Genomic DNA, 18,558 nt, shown 5'->3' on the forward strand with positions numbered 1-18,558 from the left:
CATTCTTCTAAACATATGGTTTTTCTATTTTACAAAGTTGTGATCATACTGTGTGTATGTATGTATTCCATTTAGTAGCTAGATTTTAATCTAGTTATTATAACACAAGCATTTTCCAAGTCATTATAAATGCTTTATAAGTATTTATTTTAATACTGTGTTATAACTATACTATGACTTATCTAATTAGTCTCCTATTATTAGATATTTAGGTTGTTTTCTACTTGGTATTATTATAGATATATTATGATAAAGTATTTTTTGATAGAGACTTCTATTGAAAGATAACATACCCAATTCATGTATGTGTACATGTAAGCATTTGAATTTTTCACAAGTCAGCACACCACTGAAACTACTGCCCATGTCAGTGAATTTTTCTAAGTGAGCATAGCCACATTAGCACTACACAGGCCAGGAAGTAGAACTCGGCCATGCTCGTGCCCCTTGTCACTCTTCCCTCCCTCTTTCTCAAAGGTAATCACTAACCCCACGTCTAATGACATAGATCAACTTTTCCCTTGAAGGTCTACATTTAATTTCTGTTAGATTTGAAGTAGGGTTACTAGATCACGAAGTATAAACATCTTAAAGTATCTTAGTTCATGTAACCAAATTGTTTTCAAAATGTCATTTTATTACCACATTGTATGAAAATGTGGAACAGACTTTTGTTTGAGTGTGAGAAGGGAGAGAAATGAGGGTCAAGTGTAAAGAGACAGAGTCCTGGACTGTGAATATTACCAAATGGGATTATATTACTTGAGGGGAATTCTTGCAATGTTTTGAAATTTTATTTTACCCATCTTGAAAATGGTCTTCTTTATCTGGACATTGCTAGTCATTGTGGCAGGAAGAAACGAGAGCATGATAAACCATGCACTTGTTCTTAAGATCTGGAGTGACACAAACTTCTGTCCACATTACGTTGGCCAAAGAAAGGCACATGCATTCAATAGAGCCACGGGTATATAATAAATCGTCCCATAGGCAGGGAAACTGGAATCTTTGGCAAAAAGAACTACCATCCACCATACCTTCTACTTGATGACTTTGCCTCCTCCATAAGGACATCAAACCATTTATAGCACTAGATCTTTTACTTTTACTATGGAAGTACATCCTGGCCTTGGGGGAGGAGGTTCTGCACCTCCCTAGAGGAGTGTGTAACTACTGTAATTGCCAGTGGGGCATTTATGTGTTGCTGAACTTGTTGCAATGTGTGTATTTCTTTATAAAGAAGAAGCCCAGAAACATGCTTATTCATTAAGAGGTGATGGGGAAGTACGAACTTTAGTTTATTTAGATACCTTTGGTGGAAAGCAATTCCTCTTTAGGGCACATTTTTATAGTTCACACATTCTGGTTACATGCTCTCTGGGAAGCTATTCAGTGAAAGTTTTCCTAGTCTGTGGGTGATGACAGAATTGTAGAGGTTTTCCTCTTGGCACAGCAAGGGAACTGGCTTGGCTTGCTCACCAACGGGCCTTCTCCAGGTTATCGGGCACACCTTTTTGTTGGGGTCAACTTCCTGTCTTTATCCTGTACTGTAAGTTTGCATTCTTCTCTATTGCCATTCTTTTCCATACAGCTCTTTTGTAGTATTAATTGTTAGCATTAAGAATTGCTTCTTCTTTCACTTTCTATTTATGTTTTCATCAAGACATAAATGTTTTCAGTTAAGACGCTCTGTGCTCCATTAGAGAAACAGTTGTATGGAGGTGGGGGTAATGCTGTGATGTTGGGTGAGCTCTGATTTAACATGGTGTCTCTCTTTTAATCCCCAAAGGCCTCTTCTCTCTAGGGATGGTGAAGCTGGAAAAAGGCTCCTGTAACTCCCCTCCAGGATGAACTCCCTGCCAGCAGACATGGAGAACGCTCTCACAGGGAGCCAGAGCTCTCGCGCTTCTCTGCGTGATGTCCATTCCATCAACCCTACACAGCTCATGGCCAGGATTGAGTCCTATGAAGGAAGGGAAAAGAAAGGCATATCTGATGTCAGGAGGACTTTCTGTTTGTTTGTCACCTTTGACCTCTTATTTGTAACATTACTGTGGATAATAGAGTTAAATGTAAGTGTGTGTTTTTTTTTCCTGTAACAGTATAAGAATTGTTTCCAGAGACAAAACCATTTTCTTATTTTTTTATATAATTTCTGTCTCAGTTAGTGAATTTTGTTTTTTTTCCCCACACGAGGCAATATTGATCTCCAGCTGAATTGAACATTTCTTTTTCTTTACTGTTTAAACGAAACCTTGTTAATTTAAAACTCATTTTGTCTGGGATTTTGGAATTTGAATTCATGGTGTTTTGTATTATAGTGAGAATTGGCACACTACAGCCTGGGGGTCAAATTCAGCTGGACTGCTTTTGTAAATAAAGTTTTATTGGAACACAGCCCTGCCCATTTGTTTACTTATTGTCTATAGCTGGCTTTTATGCTGAGTGGTTGCATATTTGTGACAGAGTCAAACCAGCTAGGGCTGTAATTTTTTTTATTTGACAATCTAAAGGAAAAGAAGTCAGTGCCTCTGACTAAATAATCAGACATTGCTTGTTTTTAAAATTCTTGCAGCACTCTGGTTGAAAATCACTGGTCTAGATCAGTACTATCCAATAGAAATATAATGCAAACCTCATATGTAATTTTAAATTTTCCAGTTGCTACATTTATTTAATAAAAGTAAAAGTAAATAGGTGAAATTAATTTTAATAATATAGTTTATTTAACTCAACATACCTGTTTTCTCCCAAAGCCTTGGTTTTGTTTACATTTCTTACCAACAATAAAGGTAAACACTTCCAAAATGCTTTCCTCCCAGGAAGAAGTTGTCTGCTCCTTTCATTTTCTTTTCTTTTTTTCCTCACCCAAGGATATGCTTATTGATGAGAGAGAGAGACATCACTGTGAGAGAGAAACATTGATCAGTTGTCTTCCATACATGTTTTCTTGTATTATTTCGCACATAAATCTTTTTGTTTTTACTTTTTACTCTCCTTCCTAGGTGAATGGAGGCATTGAGAACACGTTAGAGAAGGAGGTGGTGCAATATGACTTCTACTCTTCTTATTTTGATATATTTGTAAGTATTTTCTATTATATCGTTTATTTCAGATATGATGAAACTAACCAAAAGGCAAATTTCCTCCCAATAGACCTCATATTCTATGTAGTTCTATTTGTTTCCTCCCTTGAACACTATATTTCCAATCCCCCCCCCCCCCCCTAGTTGCTGGCCCATTCTGTGTTCTCTTTACCTCTTTCTAAGGAATTATCTGGTCATCTCAAGATAATAAAAGATACAAGAAAGGCAGCAGAAGAAGCCATTCTGATTTTCTTAGAAAAAAGCCTTTATTTTTTCAAATAGCTGAAATAGAAGCCATTGGCACCAATCACTAAAAGGAAAATTTACCTATTTATGTAACAACATCATGAAAATGCATTTTCTTTTCAGTATATTTTCAATAATAAATCTGTTTCATTTTTTCTAATATAATTTGGGAAAGTTTTATATTGGTAATCTTGGGTAAATTAGTCAATTGTAGAATTACAGATGCAATTATCTGTAGATGAGGCATTCATTTATTCAAATGAATGCTTGCAGTATCTCTAGGACACTTTTAAAAATATATATATTAATTTCAGAGAGGAAAGGAGAGGGAGAGAGAGATAGAAACATCAGTGATGAAAATGAATCATTGATTGGCTGCCTCCTGCATGCCCTCCACTGGGAATCAAGCCCGCAACCCGGGCATGTGCCCTGACTGGGAGTTGAACTGTGACCTACTGGTTCATAGGTCAGTGCTCAACCACTGAGCCATGCCTGCTGGCTCTAAGACACACTTTAATTGGCTTTGACACATCTCCCTGGTATATCTCTTTATGATGTAAGTAGATCAGATACTAACATTGTGTTAGATATAGCATAGGCACTTAAAATTCACAGTGAATTCCCCCAAATTCATTTTAACTTCTTTATTCACTGTCTTTAGAAACTGTAGAACCCTTAAAGTCAGAAAACCTGATTACAACACTATTACTAGTTGTAGATCTTTGAATAAATTATGTCTAAGTTTCAGTTTCCTTAGTATTTAAAATGAGATTATCATCATCATTCTGAAAAGTAAATGAAATCATACATGGAAAACACATAACCCAATGATAGGTAGAGCTCAGGATCTGCAATCACTGTCATTATTTTTATTGAAAACTTTAAGGATTATATTTTCTAATGGTTTTCAAACTACTCTAAAAGATCTTATTTCCTTTTTGAAGGGGCCTGAATAAGTGTGTCTGGGGAACAAAGTGGGATTCCCAATAAGTAGAGATCAGGATTCCCTTGTTATCACCCCCTTGAAACCAGACTAGTTCCATTTTTCTTTATACATTATGTAAGGGTTCATTCTTACGTGTAGACAGAGCATAGGCACTTAAAATTCACAGTGAATTCCCCCAAATTCATTTTAACTTCTAGTATGTTAAGATTCTATACAGTAGGTTGAAAAAGTGTTCGAATGCTACCGAATATTTGGAAAACACTAATATAATGTAATCCCCTTATTTTTCCAAATGAAGAAATTGTGTTTCATTGTTCAGTGTCTTGACCTAGCCTAGGTCATTGAAGTTGGTGGCAGAACATGTTATTTCTCAAACCTTATGATATTTCTTTTGAAACTATTGACATATCAACAACAAAATAGATTTCTCTTTTTTCCTCTTATTTCCCTTGCTGAGTTTATCTTAACATAGCCTGAGTCAGGAATTATCAGGAAGCCAGATTAATGCACTGGTCAGATCTCATTGGTTGTCTGTGCTCCATGCTTAGGGGGTTACTGGACAAATAGGGAGAGCCCATTAGCTCAGTTTGGAAAGACTGTTGAGCATGAGACCTGGGAGCATGAAACCTTGGGACCTGGGAGAAGTCAAGAGAGAGGGGTAAAGAAATACTTTGCCAAGTCCAGAATGTGGAGATAGAATTTGGAATGAAGAGAAACTAAATGGTTAGATTATTGGAAAACACATTTTTAATGAAAGCAGCAAATTAAAGACAAATATAACCTGTGAACTTCATTTATGTAAAAGAATCTCAAGTGAGGTTATCTAGTCAATGGAGCAAAATGTTCAGCCTGCAGCCTTTTAGCTGTTTTGACTGGTGAGGAACTTTTGGCAGACTTCTACCCTGAGTCTCAAGGGTCCAACTCAGAATAAACATATTTTCTGAGTAAAATTGGTAAACTTTTATCATATGTTTATTTCTTAGTGGATGAGAGTTACTAAGACAGCTGTAGTATAGTGGTTAAGAGCCAGGTCTTGGAAGTCAGACTACCTGGATTCAAATCTTGGCTTTCTAAGGAGCTGTATGGTTTTGAACAATATTTCTATTCATCTTAATCTGTATAATATGATTAATGATAGTGGTTGACTCATGTGGTTGTTGTGGTGGGGATTACATGGGATAATAATACACACAAAGGGTTTCACAAAAGTCCCAGAACCATCCTGAATAAACAGATAGGAACTACTGGGATAGCCTGAACTCTCCCAATACCTCTGTAACCCAGAGCTTTACCGTAGACTTGACTAAAATCCTGCTGTCTTCCAAAAGTGAGCATTTGTCCCTGAAGTGGAATCGGAAATATATGTGGACTTAAGTAGAAAGGAAAAACAAACATTTAATTTTATGTTCTTTTGTCGAGAATGGGAAGTTGATTTGAATCCTTATTTGGGTGGTACTCCATAAATTCTAGAGCAGGGATCTCAAATGCTGGTCTGTAGACTAGTGCTAGTCTATGGCAGTCTTTAGCTAACTCAGAATAATGAAGGCACTTTGGTGGGTTCTTCATAAAACTAAGTTACTCTTCTTTTGTACATATTTTTAAAAACTTGTCTTTTCTTTTTTTAATATAGCTTTTGGCAGTTTTTCGGTTCAAAGTGTTAATACTTGCCTACGCTGTATGCAGACTGCGCCATTGGTGGGCAATAGCAGTGAGTATACCTGGATGAATGGTTCGCCTCCTCCAGTGCTGGTGGCTAGGGCCTGCTCACAGCAGGGCTGAGCTGGGAGAAGAGGCAGTTTTCATCTGGGTTGAATTCTACTAGCTTTTCCTGAGTCCCCTTTCCTCTACCTTTCAACAGTTTAGCTTCTTTCCAATGGTAATGACTAACTAGCTTTGTCTATATGGATATTGAACCAATTCAGAAATCCAGAGGCCTCATAGGATTACTGGCCAAGCACCAACCCACCCTCTATCTCATTGTATAATGAGGCATAAGATCAGTATCTCTGTCACAAAGATATTTCGAAAATTTCCTGTTTGAAACTGCTTAGTGATTGTTCATGACTTGCTCTCTGCTCATTTTGATAACTGCCTTCCTCCCTGTTTTATTCCCCTTCCTCCTGTCTTAAAGGGAAATGCTCTCATGTTTCTTTTTATGATTGCCTTAGGCTTCTTAAAGGCAGTGGCCTTTTTACTCATTTCTATTTCCTTGTATCCAGCATAGAGCACATACTATTCACCCTAAATAAATATTGATTGATTGAAAGAAGAATTATAAGCAATTTTTCTATTTCCACAGATACCTGAACACTCACCTTTTTGAGAGCTCTAATAAGGCAGGTATATGAGGGAGGGGAATGCTGCTTAGGAATAGCCTGCAGTCCTGCTTTGGAGTGTGAGACCTTGGTCTGTGTGGGCCGGCGCAGGCTTGTCCAGCACTCCTAAGACAGAACCCACCAGGGGCCACCTCTGCCTGGGCCATCTCTCCTGAGCATCCACAGAATCGTCAGACCATCCGTTGAGCCCTAAGCTCGCATTTCATTGATATCGGCTGACAATTTTAGCTAGACTGACAATTTTAGCTAGTCTTGAATATGAAATAGCTATTTGGCAATACCAGATAGCTGATGATTGTCCCTTCCCAATTTTCTACAATAGTCCCTATTTGAGTCTCTGTAACATGCACTAGTATTTGTCAATCCAACTGTCTCAGTGTTTTGTTTGTTTTCAGAAAAATGGTTGACATTCTGAGAGTTTTAAGAAAGCATCTTCAGTCTCTAATTGTAAATTATCAAGAGAACAGGTCAGATTTAGCATATTCATTATATCGTTTCTGTTTTTTATTTTGAAAAACAGTTGTAGAGAAGGGTCCAGGCAGCTGGAAGAAGTCAGCTGGAATCTAAACAGCACTTAGTTCAGCCTGTAAAGTAAATTAGTATCAGAATGTAAAATGCTTCCTCTCCAACTAACTCACTTTAGCTGGTGTGTGTGTGTGTGTGTGTGTGTGTGTGTGTGTGTGTGTGTGTGTGGTGGGGGGTGGTGTTTTGCTAACAAATACCTACTTTGCAACTTTGTTAATACTCACTAAGCATGACACCTGATGTCCCCTGACCTCCATTCTGTCAATCAAGGCGACTATTTGGCATTCGCTTTGGTCAGGTTTCATATTGTTACAATCTTAGTTGGAGGACAGAGAGACTAGGGCCAGGTCCTATGGGATAATCACAACCCCAATCCCAGGAGCCCAGCCTCTGCATTTCACTCTCCTTTCTTCTGTGGTGATAGTATCTTTGGATAAAATTTAGTTTCCCAACACACCAGCTTGCTAAATGATGGAGAAAGGAGGCCATAAGAGCCAGTCAGGGATCGTGTGTCACATAGAAGTTCACTTTGCCGCAGTCTGGGTTCAGGACATAGAGATAGAGTGATGTGGGAAGGAACCAGCCTGGGGGTAGCTTCTCAGGCATTGTGTACTTCTGGCTCAGGTGGGTCTCTTGTGTGAGGAAGGTGCCTCTACAAAGTCCAATGTCTAATTTGAATGGTGCCGACTTTTGTGTCTTTCAGTTGACGACAGCAGTGACCAGTGCCTTTTTACTAGCAAAAGTGATCCTCTCAAAGGTATGGCCTACCACTTTTTCTGAACAATACTATCTTATTCTTCTATAGTAATAAGAGGGTAATATGCTAATTAAACCGGGAGACCTTCTGGTAAAAGCCAGGGCTGAGGCAGAGGTGGTTAGGGGTGATCAGGCCAGCAGGGGAGGGCAGTTGGGGGTGAGCAGGCCAGTGGGGGGGCAGTTGGGGGTGAGCAGGCCAGCATGGGGGAGCAGTTGGGTGTGATCAGGCTGGAAGGGGGGGGGCAGTTGGGGGCAATCAGGCTGGCAGGCAGAGTGGTTACGGGTGATCAGGCAGGCAGGCAGGTGAGTGGTTAGGAGCCAGCAATCCTGGATTGCGAGAGGGATGTCCGCTTGCCGGTTTAGGCCCACAAGGATCGGGCCTAAACCGGCAGTCAGACATCCCCCGAGGGGTCCCAGATTGGAGAGGGTGCAGGCCGGGCTGAGGGACACCCCCCCCCCCAAATGCACGAATATTGTGCGTTCACCAGGCCACTAGTCTATAATAATCAAGCCTCATTTTCCACTGTGAGCTCATGGTAACTGGATTTCCATCTGCTGCTCACATCTGTCCTTCCAGCTTTTCTCTCAAGGGGCTTTTGGTTATGTGCTGCCCATCATTTCATTCATCCTTGCCTGGATCGAGACGTGGTTTTTGGACTTCAAAGTGTTACCTCAAGAGGCAGAAGAAGAAAACAGTAAGTTCCTCTCAACATTGGCCTCCTGGGACCGGCTAGGTGCTGAGCTGGAAGGAGGAGCTGTGGAGTTGTGGGTGCCGTAATTTGAATGGAGCGGCAGGTGGCTGAAGTTAGCAGATCATGGTGTCTAAGTTCTTTAATAGGTGTAGCTGATATCGCAAGGAGAGTTAGATGAAAGGGTAGTGACAGAATGTGGCTCCTCCCTTCAGCTGTTAGACCTGGCTTCCTGAGAAGACGTGTGAACACTGTTGACAAAGACATTCAAACAACAAAAATCGCCAACACCGCTTTCTCCTCAGACAGGTTGACCTTTTCTCCCTGTTAATACTCAGGACACGAGACATTTTGTGCATCTACACAGAGCTATTGTTTAAGGACAGAGAAATGTGAAACCATTTTAGGTGAACTGAGTCAGCCATTCTAAACGTCAGTGATTCTCCAGAGTTTCCCATGGCTGTCATCCAGCTGTGGCTTTGGATGTGCCTTAATTAGAACATTGAGCGCCTAGGGTACAGCTGTTGGTGGGTTGATGCTGAAGATGGAGTTCAGGAAGAGGAAGAGAGCGAGCCAGGGAAATGCTCAGCCATTCCAGGCTTGCACCACGCTCCTCCGAGTGACTGAGTGATAGCTAGTGTTGTGGAGTTGTGAGTCCTGCCAAAGCTGTTGTGCTCTCCCTGTGCGGCTTTGAGTATCCCTGGGTATTGACTAGGAAGGCCACGTGATTCATGGAGCTTTCTGATTAATTATTGGGCTGGAATTCTTTTCGAAATCATGGCCTCAGTGGGAGTCCACGTACTCCACCCGCCCTCTTGGTGGTGACATGATCCAAGCTCAACAGAGACCCAGGCAGATTTAAGACATGCTCTTTCATGCCCCCTCAGTCACCTGGCTCTGTTTGCCCCGCCGAATGGAAAAAAATGTCTGTCTCATGTAAAGACAAACATGATTATAACCTAAAGGAACAGCAGAAGGAAAAGTAACCTTGGAAATGACTTTCTTTAGGAAAAACCTCATTTTCAGAGAAGACATCTACAAGAAAAGAATTATTCAAGAGCAGATTTTAAAACTCATTAATCAGACCAAGCCGTATCTATCCTGTGCCTTCTTTTCCTTAATGAAAACATGTTGTGGACTTGGGACAAAGTTAATGGAAGTCATTTCTTAAATTATATATAAATTGAACTTGATTGAAAGCAGAACAACTATTAATGTGACTGAGGCCTGAATACTTATGTGTTTAAACCAGATTCAAAATAAGTAACAAAGCAGAACACACAATTAATGAAGAACTTTACAATAGCATTTATTTTTACTGTCTGTGGCATATTTTACACTCTTACCTGGTATCTGCTATTTACCTGCTGTTTCTCATTGTTAACCCTTTGCACTCGCTTGCTTTTTTCTCGATTCCTTTATTCTACTCGGGATTTAATTTTTTAAATACCCCAGATTTTACAATGCGCGGCAGTAGAATAAAAAACTGGAGTTTCTTTTCATACAAACTTATTTATTTGGATTTTTTTATATTTCAAATTATTGATACATTCAAAGAGTAATTTTAATCTCGACATCCGAGTGCAAAAGGTTAACTCACATTCAGTCAGAACTCGTTGATCGCCTCTCTCATCATGTGTTAGTGTTCTTGAACTGTCCACATCGTGCTTCCTTCCCTTCCCTTCCCTTCTCTTCTCTTCTCTTCTCTTCTCTTCTCTTCTCTTCTCTTCTCTTCTCTTCTCTTCTCTTCTCTTCTCTCTCTCTCTCTCTCTCTCTCCCTTTTTAAATACCCTTCTTTTGTGAGGACCTTTTTACTGGATAATATTTCTTCACCATCTTATAAAAGTCTGTTCATTCATTATGTTTTACATCTGGCAATTCTCCAGATTTGCAGGCTATAGACCACTTGTACGAGCTGACCAGGTTTTCTGTTTCGCTTTGTATTTGGTTCTGATGTTGATTTCTGTAGGGAGAAAGCTGTTCTCAAGGGAAGATGCTGTAAATACCGAGTCAAAGAATCACATGAGTAACACGAGGCCATTTTTAAAACTAGTTGAAATCTGTCCTTACAGTACAGGTTCACAGTTTATTAATAAAATTTATATTTTGGTGGAAATATTTTCAAAGTATCTCTTTGGCTAAGACTTGTTTTTAAGTGTGATATTAACATCATTGTATTGTGGTTAGCCTTGCCAGAAGCTGCCAGAACAGTGGCACCATCCTACCCTCTGAGTCTCTTCTCTTTCAGGACTCCTGATAGTTCAGGATGCATCCGAGAGGGCGGCCCTTATCCCTGGGGGTCTTTCCGATGGCCAGTTTTATTCTCCTCCTGAATCAGAAGCAGGTAAAAAAGTTTGGTTATCATTTGTGTTTTTGTCCATTATTCAGATGCTCAGCTAGCTGTCTCTCCCTCTGCTTCTCTCCCTCTACTTCTCAAAACACTTAGCAAACATTTAACATACCAGGTATTTCGGATATGAGAATAACTAAGACATGGTCTTGACATGTGATTAGTGGTCTCACATAGAGATGTAAAACTAAATGGAATAGAGAGCCAGAGACACTGTGGCTTATTTATAGCCTGCATCCTAGAAGACGCAGGGTACACTGTATTGTATGTTCACCCTAAGTCAAGTCTCCTTCTATCAGCATTTATCACCCCTATAAATGGTGGGGGGATAAATGGTGATAGAAGGAGACTTCTATCTACCTCCACCTCCCTCCACTCCCCTCCACACCAGCAGTTACCACACTGTTGTAAGTATTCATGAGTTCTTTCTCTTCTTTGCTCAATCCCTCCACTCCCCCATCACCCAGCCCCCCAATCCTTCCCTGACAGCTGTCACCCTGCTCTCTGTCTATGAGTCTGCCTCTGTTTTGCTTGTTAGTTCATTTTGTTCATTAGATTCCACATATGAGTGAAATCAGATGTGTACCACTTAATTCCACCTTGAGCTTCAATTCAGCATTTCTTGCTTCAGTTTCTGCAACAGCTTGTCTCCCTGCCTTAGTTGCCTTCTCACAAGCAGCCACCAGAGTGCAGTATTAAAAATAACAATCGCATTGTTCTAAGTGTTTCTCATAACCACTCTGATGTGAAAGTCTTTCTCCCTATTTTAGAGATAAGCGTATTGAGGCACAGAGAGGTGAAGTTATTTGTCCTGCATCATACAAAGAATAAAGGTTGGAGGTAGGATTTGAACCCTGGCTCTAGTCCTGGAGTCCACACTCATAGCTGATAAATATATAGCCTTTAAACATGAATGAAAATTAAAAATTGATCACATTATTGCCCTGGCCAAAAGCCTTCGGTGACATCAAAGATTAAGGAAGTCATGACTCCTTAGCCTGGAAGAATGCACTTCTATGACCACCCTTACCCAGTTGTCTAGCCTCTCTGCTTGTTAACTTCCCTTGTTTTTCTGAAAATGCAGTGTACCCAAACCCTCTCAAGCCACTGTGTATCTTGCTTTTTTCTATCCTTAACACTACATCTCTGCAACCCTAGTCCCCACTCATGTGTTCAGAAGGCTTCTCCCTACCTCCCACCCACGCTGGCTCCTGGCAGTGTTGGCAGCATGTCCTTGTCGTTTGCTTGTTCTTTGGGACACATCCCACAGCCCTGTCACCCTCTATTGTCTGCACTGTCTTCAGCTGGGACCTGCCCTGTTTCTAGCACTGAGATATAAACTTGAGTTAGAGCCTGCATTATTTTATTCCTAGTGTTATACTTAGTAAATATAATAAACATACATACACGCACACACACATGGTAAAACAGACTCCAGGCAGAAAGAGCCATGTGGAGATCAAAGGCACAGCACTGGGACAGCATGTTAGAGGAACTTGAACTAACTTGATATTCTGTACTATTGGTGTTGGCTCTAAACGCAGTATAAATCAAAGGCATAGAGTCAGATGATAAGATATATGAACTAGAAGAAAAGCTATTTCTCAGCCATCAGAAACTATTAGAGTAAGTATTAAACTTTTTCATTACCTCATCATAAGGATTATTTCATTGAGATTTGTGCATCATAGGACTCATTCCTTTAAAAAATAAGAATTTTGCACTATAGTTCATGCTTTTGTATAGCTTTTATTTTTCTAAGACTATTAAAATTTCTCAACATTAATGTATTTTCTTAATTGGAAATTCAGAACAGTGGGATAATAACATGGGGAATACCTCTCAGGCACTCTTCCAACAAGCAATCCATTGGCTTCCTGCCTGTGACTTTTAATACCACCTAGTGGTAGTTGGAAATATTACCATTTCACCGGCTTATGATGCTAACCAAGAACAACAAATACTTTCACAGTGTTCCCCTGGGGAGCTGCTTTGTCTAAGACAAAATGCAGATTAGTAGTGGTCAGAGGAGTGTTCAGAATGGCTTAGTTTATTGTATTATATTGTATATTATATTATACTAGAGGCCCGATGCACGAAATTCGTGGAAGGGGCTTGGCCCTCGCAGCCCCGGGTTCCTCCGGAAGGTTGTTCGGAAGTCTGGTCTAATTAGCATATTACGCTTTTATTATTACAGATTATTTTAGTGTTCAATTTAAGAAAGAATTAAAATTAAAAACTGTTATTGAAATTAATGTGCCTAGAAGATTATACTGTAAAGTTTTTCATTAGGCAATGGCTAAATATTAAACAGTGTGTTAGCAGCAGAAGTTATAAGCTTCTGTTGTCCTGATACAGCTCTGATTGGCCCCGAGAGGCAAGAGGGCATCTGGGGCCTGCCTTGCCTTTTCTTGTCTTTCTTCAGCACATAGTACAGTGCCTGGCACATACTAAACTTAAACTGTTGGAGGGAAAATTAAAATAAGGGGAAAAGTTGAAGGCACCAAAAATTGAAATGTCAGCATTTTCCTTGTAAAGGAATGACTTGAATTTTAGCATCACAGAGATTTGGGAAATTAGCATATTTTAGTAGATGTACTTCTAGAGGTTATAAAGGTGGTTTGCAGGTTTGCTTTTGGTCTAGCCATTTTCTGCTTACCTGTGTATTAAATGGAAAGAATGAGGAAGCACAGTCCTCTCTCAGATGACGGGGTTGAAGTTGTTGCGTGTGGTTACACAGCTTAAATGAAGCAGTAGGTCTGGAAGCATCATAGCAGTTTAACAGGCTGGAAAGTGAAGGCTTTGTCTACTTATTTATCACAAACTCACCCTTAACGGTGTGACATTCATGACGTTAAGATGTGGGACATAATCTTGCCTTAAGATTGTTGGCCTTTCGTTCTCCTGGAGCAGGTTTATTTTTGGCGATAACCCAGGCAGACACGGTCATGAGAAAAGTGCGTTACCTGACAGGTGCAGCCGCAGCGGGGGGCAGGCTGCTTTTGTGTGTGCACATGTTGTATCGCTGACTGCTACCTTCGTCTCATCTCTGCTCCTTTTTGTTTCTGGGGCCTGGTTATGAGAGTAATGCATGTTTTTTTTATAAAAATGTAGAAAGAACAAAAATAAAAGATGGCCTATTCTTCAAACTATTCAGCAACCTCGATGTTAACAGTTTAATTTGTTTCCGTCTAGTTTTGTGTTTGTAATTTCTGTAATTGTGGCCATAGAGCCTATATTATTTATATCCTGTTTCTAAACTTGTGTAGTTACCGTGGATTTATTCTAGAGGCTTTGGGAATCCAGAACTGTGTGTATGTCACCTGGTTGTTTTCTCCTGGTCTTTCTGACTTGCACATATGTATTTAGTGTTTTATTTTTATCAAACATGATCTTACAGTATATATGATTTTTTCATTATACATTTGTTTTTACATTATAACATGCATTTTTCATGTTATAAACTATATAAACGTAATTTTAAATGGAAGCAAGATATTTTATGGAAATGTAAGAATTTTTAACTGCTGCTCTCAGAATTAGACTCTTTTCCCCTACTTTTGAGAGGAAAAAAATCTACGTGATATAAAACAAGTACTATTTCCTCAAGGATATAGCCTAAGGATATAATTCAAGAGTGGAACGATTGGGTCAAAGGCACAGCTAATGTGAGGCTCACTGGACATTGACCCAGAAGGGTCAGAACAGTGGTCACTGGCAACAGCACACGCGGGGACCATCTGGCATCACCTGGGCATCAGGAAGCCCTCACTGCTCTCTCACTGGGACAGTGCTTTTTAAAAATATGTAGATTAAATTATCTGTACCAAAGCTCAGGTATTTGCCCTTGAAAAACATATATAAGCTTGTCAGCACAGAGGTGGAGGAGGAAGAGCCTGGGTAATTAGATTTCTGGTCCGTATGAATATTTTTAACAGTATGTAAATGAAATCCATTTTGACAGATTAGTGCAAGTGATAGATCCTGTTTCAAAGTTCCTCCTACAAGAAATACGGTAAAACTTTATAGTTACAGTTTTAACCTAAATCTCTGGAGGATTAAACATGTATCTCTCATTTAAAACTTTGTGTGTATATATTATAATTTTAAAGGTATCGTTTGTTACTTTAATAGAAAACAGTACTTTTTCTCGTTCCCCTTTCTTACCACATAGGATCTGAAGAAGCTGAAGAAAAGCAGGACAGTGAAAAGCCACTTTTAGAGCTATGAGTCCTAATTTGTTAAAGTAAGTCTTTGAAAATGAAACTGTAACAGCAAAGTGCTGAAATAGGGAGCATTTCTTTGAGCGGATTCAAAGTAAAATTCAAAGAATATGAGTGAATCTGTAGCCAGATTTCTCCAATTTACATGAATTTATCAGTCATATTGTAATTTGTGCAAAAGGTCTTAACATTTTTTGTATGGGTATAAATTTGTGAAGTATGAAAAATACCTCAGAGACCCCAGTTTCTAAATAAGGATGAATTGATTTTTGTTTACTTGGCCAGAATGTCTCCATGTCAGACATCGTTTAATTACAAACCCTAGCAGTCCTATGAGATGTGCTACTGCTACTGTCTCCATTTACACTTGAGGCAGCTGAGAGTTGGGGGGGGTGGGGTGGGTAACCTGTTCAAGGTCACCCAAATAGGGAATGGCAGAGCCAGGACGCAGGCCGTGCAGTCTGGTTCCAGTGTGCGCTCTGACCCTGCACTGAATGTCTCTCGAGTTTGTGGATCTTCTGAGATGGAAGATGTGATCCAGTCATTCAAAGCAGTAGCGCTTGATGTACCTCAGGTGGGGCACGTTGTTAAATCCCTTCAAATCATCAAAGAAGAACATTTAACCTCGGAAATACAAGAAGATAATAAATATAAATTGTAGTAGCAGTGACTAATTATTTAAACACAGAAGGGAAAAGAGAGTAGATCTTAAAAGTCCTTATCAGAAGGAAAAACCAATGTTGTAACTGTGTGGTGATGGATGTTAACTAGACTTACGGTGGCAACCATTTTGTCATATATACAAATATTGAATCATTATGTTTTATACCTGAAACTAGTATAAAGTTATGTGTCCATTAGCTCTCAATAAACTAATAGTAGCATTTTTAAAAGAAGGTAAGCATAGTAGACAGACTTCAGCATAGTTAGGAAGCCAGCATAGTGGCGGACGGACCGGCAGAGGCGGCCAGAGTCCTGGCGAGTGCGGGCCCTCACCTGCATCAGCAGCGCCCCATACTCCTTCCCTTCTTTGCACACGGTGCTGAGACAAAGCGGAAATGTGGGCATGTGAAGAGCTGATCCTTTTCCACAGCGCTTTCAATTAAGTTCTTGCATGACCACACCCATTGCTCTTTAGGTGTCTGTAACACAGCCATCTTCGGCACAGACTTTGTTATAAAAACGTAAGGCAAAGCGTAGCATTCTTCCTTTCAACACATCTCAAATATTTTTGTGTTCTCTCTTTTTCTAAGTTTGAAAAACCCTCATTGAGAATCACCAGAGGCAAAAAGGACCAGAGATGGGGTCTCTGTCTGGAAGGTTGAAATGGTGACATCACTGATGACGTGATTGATTGGCTAATAAAGAACTTATTTCTCGTAATACCTCACAGACACTGTATCATATTCACAGACGTTTAGTAACCTGCCTGTGGCTGGTAAGATAATAATGTCATGATCCATCCTGTATCCGTGAGATTGAGTCTGACCTGTAAATGAATAGTTGCAGAATGGTCTTATACTGTATTCCTAATCAAAGGACTTCTTAATATATTAGCATAACACTTCTTGGGTAAGCAAATATCTTTTTGTTTGGATTCACAGAGTGGACTTGTTTTGTTTCATGTCTCAGATTTCTTTTTTTTTAACGCTCTACATTTTCTTTGTCTTTTTTAACTCATGCACATGTGCTCTTTGTACAATTTTAAAAGTAATAAAATCCAACATATCAAAATTATTAGTTTTATTTTTCTCATTTTGCATTTGGCCCAAAGTGTGGGAATTACAAAAGGGGGGCAAGGAGGAATTGTGAATACATATAAAAGGTCACCAGGCGTTTGTATTATTTTTATCATGAACAGTATCTTTCTCTTAGCAGTGTGGTTCTAAAGGAGTCTGAACCCAACTATGAAATTGCTATCATCTTCCCTTTGTGTTTACCTAGTTTGAATTAAAGTAGACTAAATTATATTGAGCTTTTTTTTTTTTTTTTACTTTCACTACAGAATACTTTATTAGAACACACAGCTCCAGCACAAACCCTCTATGTGCAATGTACAAGCACACACGACTACCCTAACTGGGGGCCCTTTCCTTCCCCCGTGCCTTGCGGGCCTCTTCTATCAAATATTTCACATACTGGATCTCCTTGGCCAAGGGATTTGCCTTCTCTTTCAGAGCCTCGTTTTTTCTTGTCTTGTTCTTCACACTCGTCAGGTAGGGCCTCCTGCTCTGCCCTCTTTTTCTGGTGGTACCTGGTGGCTGCTGTCTTGCTCTGCTCCATTTTTTTCAGCTTTTTATCTAGTTTCTTACCCTTTACTTTTGCTGCTACCATCTTGTGTCCAGGAGGGCTGTAGGGCTTGGGGTGGGCAGAACCACAGAGGGTGCCTGGAGACAGCAGGAACATTCCTAGTTGGAAGGGTCCTGGAGGTAGGGAGAGAGCCCACATAGGACTCTGGGCTCAGAGATGCCACTGTCATTGCCTGAGGTGACATCCTCCTCTTTTATGCATTGAGGGATTGTGGTAATAAAATCAGTTGAGTCGGACTTCCTATTTCCTTCAGAAATATCGACTTCACTGCCCAACGCTAAACTAAAGGAATGATCCGGAGTGGACAGGGCCCCTGGAGAAAGGGGAAGAGGTTGCAGGAAGGTGAAGGGGGCAACCTGGTCAGTTTAGGGTGAACTTTCTGAAAGATGGCTAATTGGGTTCATTGTCTAGGAGTGAGGGGGGCTCCCTAATAATCTCCTGGTCTAGGGGGTCACAGAGATCACATGTGTCATCCAATGTAGCCAAAGCTCAGAGGGCATGGTTTCCAGGTCATCTAAACAGGTCATCAAAGTCAAACTCCTTGCGATCCAAGGTCTCCACCATCCGATCTGTCCTGAGAAGGCATCTTCCTTACACTGTCTGAGGCATTGACCAGCCCATCCACGCCAGCCACTCAGAGGAGCCCACTTTAGCCTGGTCGCTGGAGAACCCATGAGACTTGAAGTGCTTGGCCACCTCCAGATGGTCATCTAAGAGACCTTGGCTTTCTTCAGCCTCCAAACCCCAGTGATTGAAGGGAGGCATCAAGTCCATCTGTGCTTGTTCTAAGAATGGGCCAAATGACAGGAATGCCGCAGGGGAGGCTCTCGGGGAGGCTGGAGCCTGACCTGGAAGAGCTTCTTATGGAGGAGAAAGGGGTGAGGGAAAGCTCCAGGGGGTAGCTTTGGACTAAAACCTTAGGAACTCACTGGCGTTCTCACAGCGAGAATGCCCTGTCTCAGGAATGGACTCCTACACCAAGCCCTCAGATGACGCCTAAACCAGATGTCCTTGCCATATTTAACCGAGAAAGCGCTCTCACTCAACATGCTGGACTCAACCCGTGGGGTACAGCCCCTCGTCATAGGGAG

The 18,558-nt window shown here is 40.5% G+C and overlaps 1 protein-coding gene and 1 pseudogene across 3 annotated transcripts in view; one reads left to right on the forward strand and one right to left on the reverse strand.

Moving 5' to 3' along the window:
• STARD3NL (STARD3 N-terminal like) overlaps nucleotides 1-16,922 on the forward strand; it is a 38,381-nt gene extending 21,459 nt beyond the window's left edge. For all 3 annotated transcript variants that reach the window (XM_054726519.1, XM_008150248.3, XM_054726520.1), the window contains 8 exons: nucleotides 1,790-2,072; nucleotides 3,006-3,083; nucleotides 5,909-5,986; nucleotides 7,843-7,896; nucleotides 8,473-8,590; nucleotides 10,833-10,928; nucleotides 15,109-15,180; nucleotides 16,411-16,922. In XM_054726519.1, the coding sequence (XP_054582494.1) occupies nucleotides 1,848-2,072; nucleotides 3,006-3,083; nucleotides 5,909-5,986; nucleotides 7,843-7,896; nucleotides 8,473-8,590; nucleotides 10,833-10,928; nucleotides 15,109-15,164 (705 nt within the window). In that variant the 5' untranslated portion in view covers nucleotides 1,790-1,847 and the 3' untranslated portion in view covers nucleotides 15,165-15,180; nucleotides 16,411-16,922. The remainder of the gene's footprint in view (nucleotides 1-1,789; nucleotides 2,073-3,005; nucleotides 3,084-5,908; nucleotides 5,987-7,842; nucleotides 7,897-8,472; nucleotides 8,591-10,832; nucleotides 10,929-15,108; nucleotides 15,181-16,410) is intronic.
• Nucleotides 16,923-17,232: 310 nt separating this feature from the next.
• Nucleotides 17,233-18,241, reverse strand: LOC103295002 (cyclic AMP-dependent transcription factor ATF-4-like; annotated as a pseudogene).
• Nucleotides 18,242-18,558: the final 317 nt, after the last annotated feature.

This window comes from Eptesicus fuscus, chromosome 14, assembly GCF_027574615.1.
Source record: "Eptesicus fuscus isolate TK198812 chromosome 14, DD_ASM_mEF_20220401, whole genome shotgun sequence".
NCBI lineage: Eukaryota > Metazoa > Chordata > Mammalia > Chiroptera > Vespertilionidae > Eptesicus > Eptesicus fuscus.